General features: G+C 34.3%; 1 protein-coding gene across 1 annotated transcript in view; it reads right to left on the bottom strand.

Moving 5' to 3' along the window:
* Positions 1 to 2,625: 2,625 nt before the first annotated feature.
* tent4b (terminal nucleotidyltransferase 4B) overlaps positions 2,626 to 7,918 on the bottom strand; it is a 91,454-nt gene continuing 86,161 nt past the window's right edge. The window contains exon 12 of the mRNA XM_043706948.2: positions 2,626 to 6,622. Coding sequence (XP_043562883.1) covers positions 6,443 to 6,622 — 180 coding nt within the window. The 3' untranslated portion in view covers positions 2,626 to 6,442. The remainder of the gene's footprint in view (positions 6,623 to 7,918) is intronic.

The raw sequence follows: 7,918 nt of genomic DNA, 5'->3' as shown, positions 1-7,918 counted from the left end.
GCACAGATGTTTTGTTAGCCTAGTTGGTTTAGTCTCTCTACAATTTTTTTTTTAAATACAAAATCTACAAAATGTTCACTGGGATTAAAATCACAATAATGGGAGGCCTATAAACATGAAGTACAACCTGCTTGATACAAACCTTGTGCCAAGAAACTCGCTAGCAATGAGGCAACTGGTGAAGTGCCAACCTGTGGTCAAATTTCAATGGAAATCAGATTAATAGTATTCATAATTATATAAGAAGCCTACAGACCATCAGTAAATTTAAGCAAACAATCACCAAAATGGTTATAATGGATTATTTAGGATAATCAGAACTTGGTAAATAAAGTGACTGTACCCAAATTGTTTAAACTCATACCAAATTGGCTATACAAGAATTCAGGAGGTCCAAGATCAGCACCAATTTATAAAAAAAAACAGGATTGACAATTTTTCAACCATTTCTTGCAGAACTGATCAAATCTAATGGTTGACTGTTTTGAATTGCTTCCAACAGATTAAATTCCAAATACTTTAAAATTAATTTCCCTCAGTTCTATGACCTGCAAAAGAAAAACACACTCAGTGTCCAATAAAGTTGGAAAGTATTAAATGTTATATTTCGAAATGGATTCGACACTGGCCCAATATGTATCATAAGAGGCTTAAAAGAATGTGTTTCAGGAATGTTAATTGGTGCTGTTGCTAAAGAAGAAAATTGGATATTTCCCACTTTGATTAAGGTCCATTGAAACAATTGAATGCTTTTCACCTAGGAAGACAACCATTTGCCAAGTCTTTAATTTCCTTAACATAGAAGTTACATTTTTCCATTTGATTAACTGAAAATCCTCCTTAAGCTGCTATCATGAAAGCAAACTATCTTTCCAACTACATGCCATATGTAAAGGGAAACAGAATAGAATCAAATAACTAAACGCCATCAGAATAAGAAGTTTGAAATGTAAAGTTAAGTGTAAAGAAAAGGGTGGAAAAAGAACAAAGTAGTAGTTTTGATCTGGTGGCAGTTAAGATTAAGTGACAAATAGTTGGTGGTTACAATTTACAACTTTTTAATTTTGATGAAAAGTCACTAACCTAAATATTAATTCCTCTTCTCATCCAGAGACTGTCAGTTCTGAGTATTTTCAGCATTTTTTTTTGTTTCTAATGCAATCTTCGTACAAATCATCATTAAATGCGTTATTTTTGGGGGTATTGTTTTGATCAAGAATGGAGTGAAATCCTGCTCATCTTTTTGAAATTTGAAAGATCACATTTTATGGTACACGGAGGCTGAGATAGTCTGGCTTTCTCTTGGCAAACATAACATTCCTAAAAGATAACTAACCATTTCAAATGTTCAGTTGAACAAAATCAAAATGGTGAAACGGGTTAAGATATTCTAGTTGAAGGTAAGATCTGATGTTGGGAATCATTACTTTGGAGTGGCAAAGCAAAAAACGTTGCACAAGGTTTAACCTTCAAGGACATCTAATTTGATTTTTTTTTTAAAAACTGAAAAGTGCTATTTAAGCCCATTTATAGCCCTTAAGTAGCTACAGCCATGCTCTTACACGTGGAAAATTCAAATCGAAAATACCCGGAAAATGTCAAGTTTGTCATTGATTCTCACTTCATACTCAGAATTCTGATTTTTAATCAAATTTTGTATCACAACTATTGTCTAACAGACTTGCCCCACCTCAAAGGCACTAGTTTCAGTCAAAATGCTTTAGTGCAATAAAGGTAACATATAACCTGTATGTTTGCTGTGTACTTCAAGAACAGCTATCATAATTCAGTGCGCAACACTTCAACTTAGAATCAGTGTGAAATTTTGCTCATTGCTCATTTTTCGCAAAGGTGAACAATATTGGCTTGCTCAATGAAAGATCAGATCTACCGCTTCTTTCCATCTATCAACACGTACAATTTGCAATTATATAGTGCTATTAGTCAAAGAAAAGGGTTCTTAAAAAGGGCATTAAATAAAATGTGACACCAAGCAACATAATGAACTATTAGGGCAGATGAACAAAAGTTTGTTCAAAATGGTTGGTTTAAAAGGGAATCTTAAAGGATAAACGTAGGGTAGCGAGTGGAGATATTTAGGAAGGGAATTTCAGTGCTGAGTGTGGAGGAAACTGAAGGCACATTCAGCAATGGTGGAACAATTAAAATCAGGGATGTTTGAATGGTCAGAATTAAAGGAGCAGGTATTGCAGAGGGTTGTGCAGCCGGATGAGATGACAGATAGAGAAGGGCAAAGTTGAGAAGGGATTGAAAAGCATGAAGGAGATTTTAAAATTTAAGTATTGTTTAACCAGGAGATGGTGCAGAAAAGCAATCATGAGGGTGAATGGGATTTGGTGCATGATGAATTGGACAGTTTTGCATGACCTCAAGTTTAACAGAAGCTGGAATATGTAAGGCTCATCAGAATGTAATAAAATAATCTAATCCAGAGGTAACAAAGATATGGACAAAGCGGAGGCTGTGGAGGACGTGGTATTGGCACAGAGGTGACTTGTGATGAGAAGCTCCATGTAAATAGTCAGGAATGGAATGGCTCAAATATTTGAAAAGCCTGACATGGTCTATGTGCAATTAGTTTAAAAAAATACTTAAGACAGCACGTCATGGACATGGGAAGACAATTTATTTTATTAGCAATTACATGTAAACTCCTGAGTTAACAGGAGATTTCCTGGGAGAACCAATTACAAGACAGCAAATCATTCAAAAAAAAAATCAGAACAATGTTTGCCGGGTCAGACATTTATCAATGATAAACCCAAAAGTGAAACAAATGGAAAGGACAACAAAAATTAGATAGCAATTTTTGAAGTTACTGGGAATTGTACAGTTGAGGCAGGACTTATTCAATATACTCAATCTGATTATTTAAGTTAAAAGTTTTAATTACCAATTGAACAGAAGTTAAAAACACAAATAATAGTGGAACCAGCAGAACACAAAGAGCAAGCAATGGGGAGGAGGTGGAGAGTAACTGCTACCAACCAGCTGACCAGAGTTAGTAAGTCACTGGAAGATGGGGACAAAAGTAAAAAGCAACTTTTCAAGAAAAATGTGAGGTGCAGAGACTTAGCAATTATAGAGGCAATTTCAAAAATGCAAATTCTGGAAATACACAGCCAATTGGTCAACATCTATAAACAGAAGATAGATCAACATTTTTGTTCAGAACCTGAATTATAACTCTATTCGAGTGAAGGGTTTACATTAACAACATAGATTCATTTTTTTTCTTCTTTATAGATTGAGTTTTTCCATGTATTCTGTGTTCTCTGCAGAGTAAGTACAGTTCATATTACAAAAATGATGCACATCCTAAGTTACAGCATTTAAGTTAAAGGTTCATTTTGCCATAATCACAAAAATGTTCAGAAACCCAAACTTGGTGAAACAAACGAAGTAAAATACTGTATACTTGAAAGTTGAAGCAGCCAAGCAAAACCAATACAAGGTACAGAAAAGAAACCACAAATTGCCAAGCAGAGAGAACAGGTCAACTGTTCTTAAGAATCATTGATGTTTTAAACTTGTAAGTTTTATATTTTGTATGAATGACTATAAAAAAGTTTAAGGCAAACCATATAAACCTGTTTGATCTTTCATTTTCAAAAGTATGCATACATTGCTTCAAGGATGTTGTGCTGTCTCAGAAATAGAAGTTCATTTGTTACTTAACAAAACAAATAGTTTAATATAACTCGCAAAACTTCTAAAATGCTGGCAAAGATTCCCAATAGAATCTATGTAATTTTTTTTCCACTACTGCTCCGTCTATTATGGCAATTCACCATAGTTGTTACTGTTATTTGGTATGCAGCTATTTCAAATTCCCTTTTATATCAGTCATATTACAAGCCACGAATGTATAAACTGCTGCAGAATACTAATTCTCAAGCATTAAATAGTCAAGTTCTATCAAAAATTGTGAAATACTATTTCCTATGACAAAATTGTACGACGATGTGCAATTTGAAGCAAAAATTCCGTCCACTAAATAATTTTCTTTAACACCATCTGTTATACAGTACTGATTATTTAAAAATGAATCAGCAGCATATACTGAAGCAATATCAATTTAATACACGTAGTAACGAACTAAAACATGTTTCTTCAATGCAAATATAAAAATTAACTTGGAATATCAACTTGCCATGACCTCCACATGACTCTCAATATTGCTATGATCCAAGTTAATGAATCATAGTTTATTTGTATTGAAGTATATTTGCTAACCCAGTTCGTAGCATTTAACTCTAAAGATATTTGTTACAGCTCCGAAATCAATACCTACAACTAGTACAGTCTTAAGATTTTTAAAAATCTCTGGTAATGATTCAACGTGGGAATATTTACAGTACAAGTTTGCATCAACTTGTGTTTACAGAAAATCTTAAGTAATCATGTAATTGTAAATGCTAAGATTATGTGGAATAATCAATGTTGCAGTATCAGCATCTTTACTCCCAGCTGTCAAAAGCTTAAGAACGCCATTAATTTTGAGACAATTCACCAGTATGGTTTCTATTAGGTACTGGTAATGTGTCAATTATGAAGCTGATGGCGTCACCTGCTTGTAAATTAGGCTGATTGTTGTTAAAAGAAAAATGTCATTGTTGAGCTGGGTAATGTTGTGAAGCATCAGATAGGAAAGTGGTTCTTCGCTGGCATATAATTACCTAAATGCCATGATAATTGGCATAGGGTCTGTTCAGTTATCATAGACTTCTGATGGAATCCTTCCTCCAATCCAAGCAATGCCCAATGTAGTGTTTAAATAGATTATTAATCTAACACTTGGATTAAAATACCCACATGACTAATCAGTATAGCAGTTAGGAATAGTTTTCTCTGTTGATTTACCAACCAACTGTCCATTTGCTGTATTTTTTAAAAATTGCATCTTATGGAAAATAACTGCAAATTTTTAAAACAAATAACTCAAACAAAAAGAGAACATTTGATTTTCCTCACCACTCCAATTGGCTTTATTTAGTGTACTTTGTTGATCATTTTGTCCTAGAGCAATAGTAACCAATTCCATGCCTTTCCAGGTACAGTCCCCATCATCACAAGTAGATTGATGTTTGTAGTATCGATTTTAAAGCACCAAATTCATTCACAGCTAAAAGGAACATTGTACTCTGAGCCTTTCTAGTACTGTTTAAGTTACAAAGTGTGTGTAAACACATATGACTAGTCAACACTTAATGGGTCTTAGTTAGTTGAATGATATTTGGTCATGATTTTACGTAGAAGAATTCAAGCCAGAATTATGCCAGGATTGAAGGGCTCAGCAAACAGATATGCATGCATAAAAGTTTGAAGATCAAAAGAATTATCCATTACAGTAGAATATTAGGAAGTTACTGCCAAAAGAAATTTAATATGATAATATTTGTTCGAGAATTCAACTTAAAATTTGTATTATCACAACATAGAAAAGCCAGAAATAGGGACCAACACAGATCTAGAAGGATGTATTTAGAAGGAAATTTTGTGATCACTCCATTTGGTAAAATACAATATGAATATTTACTGTAACACCTGAGACAAGGAAATATTAAAACTTCCTTCAAAATATTTGATAGGAACAATTCTGTTCATACAGCATCAACTGTTGTACAAATATCTACATGCTGCATACAGAATTAAACAGTATTAAAAATGTTGCGCTTCACTTCTCCAGATGCCATGTGTTACTTAAAGCCTTAACTGAGTGTATTTCAACAGCTGCTGGAGCAATATCTTCTACTTCAAAAACCAATAAATGAATCTGGAAGTTGCTACATAGATAAGTATTAGTAGAGCACTTTTTAAGCTTACCATATAGCCTTTCATTATATAAGCCGTGTCAGATAACATCCTTGGGATCCATTAAATTAACAAGTAATACAGAAAATTTCAATATTAAATGTAAATTGCAATGACATGTAAAAACTATTAACTGAAAACAAAGGTTACCAATGCAAATACTGTGCTGATACAATCTTCCGTATATACACAATAAAAATGTCAGTATCTGCAAAAATAATTTTAAAATCGTGCACAAAGTATACATTTGTTGTAACATTTAAAATTTCCCTTGCAAAGGAAGCAATGGAAATTTCAATTTTCAATAATTAAGATCCTCCAACACTCCTTTCTGCTCAACTTCCATTACATTTTAAACCCGGGGAGGGGCATTTTGTGCATCGATTCCATCTTCAGTCTGCTCCACTGCAGCTTATGGCCCATCTAAAAAGGGAAGCAATGTTTGCGACAACCACTGTAACCCATGATCATTTTATGGCAATCTGGAAAAAAACAAATCAAAATCCATTCTCCTGGGAAAGTTTGACAAGATCCCATCTACTGCTACCAGTCTTCTGTAGCTTATGGGATCACTGCAGGAATTTTCTCTAACCAAGTCAAAAACCGACTACCGACACAAGTCTGCTGAGGCAGCGTCTCCTTTGTGCTTCCTCTTTTTGCTAGGACAGTGCTGCTGATGTGGCTTGTTGCCTGGATTCTGTTTGTTTGATACACTTCCAACATGGTTGGAGTTCTGTTGTCCTTGGAAGCCTTTGATGGATGAACGAAATAGTCTTGCTGTACCATGCTAGAATAAAACAATATATTAAATCAACAAAATGTTATTCCTTTACCAGAAAAAAAAACTTTTCAGCAGTTACATAGGAAGTGCTGATATAGAAAATATTATTCTTGTTACACATTATCTTGTTTTTTGCACAAAATTAATTATGTATGCTATGTAATACAATTAAGATGATTTTTGCCAAAATTACAACAGTGACTACAATTCAGAAATGTTTCATTTGCTATGAGGTATTTCGGACATGCTGAGTTTGTAAAAGGTGTGATATAAATGAAAGATCTTTATTGATCTGTTAATTCTCTATACAAGTACAAATTTCTATACTCATCACCCTCCTCCTGTTGTCAAATCCTTTTCCAACTTGAGTTATTTCCCAGTAAATTTTGGAACGGGGAAGAGAAAATAGTAAAATATTGCTCTTCCAAAATAACCCACAAATTTGCAGGTTACAAACTTGTATTTCACTCGAAGGTAACAAAATTGAGTGTTAATCAGCATTTCTATCAAATACATTTTCTTTTAAAACACAATTAACCAGTAACAGGTCAAGAAGCCAGCAAAACAACTAAGTTGCTTCTATCTCTACATAAAATTTGTTTTTAGGGTTTTTCAGTTGAAAAAAAATCAAAGTTCCCAAACTCTAGGTCACATCATCAACTTGATCCCTTGCCTCCAACATCTTCACCTCAACAGATATTGGGATAAGCATTTGAAAAACGTTTTATTTAAATTATGGCTAACTGCTGCCTCAGCCTCCTCCACACCATCTGCCTGTAATAACTGAGCACTTGAAAACCTGAGATCACCTAATATCCAATTCTACTGCACCTGTACCAAATTCCACTGTCTTTCCAACCAAATCTCTTCACCACCTTACAATTTGCAACACTTGATCCACTTTGATTCCATTCTCTGGGATCTGCCTCACAGGTTGAGCTTGCTGTACTTATGCCCTTGAAGTTCTTCAAAATTTGCAACAGTCCTCTCCTTGATTCTACAAGTATTTTCCCAGATTAAGAAGGGCCTGATTATATCCTGCTCTCTTAAAGATACCTCTCCAGAATTTCTTGGAGAGTTACATCATAATAATAGGGACTCGACTCCATGGGAAATGATCCCATTGAAATATATAGTATTCTTAAGGGGTTTGACAAGATAAATGCAGAGAGGGTTTCCTCTCATTGGAAAATCTAGGACCAGAGGGGATCATTTCAGAATGAAGGTACACCAGTTTAAGACAGAGACGAGGATGAATTTCTTCTCTCAGTGGGTTGAGTGTCCTTGGAACGCTATCATGGA

This window comes from Chiloscyllium plagiosum, unplaced genomic scaffold (assembly GCF_037043375.1).
Source record: "Chiloscyllium plagiosum isolate Xiang-an unplaced genomic scaffold, Cpla_swu_hap1 HiC_scaffold_17, whole genome shotgun sequence".
Classification (NCBI taxonomy): domain Eukaryota; kingdom Metazoa; phylum Chordata; class Chondrichthyes; order Orectolobiformes; family Hemiscylliidae; genus Chiloscyllium; species Chiloscyllium plagiosum.
This window is presented reverse-complemented; position numbering and strand designations above follow the sequence as displayed.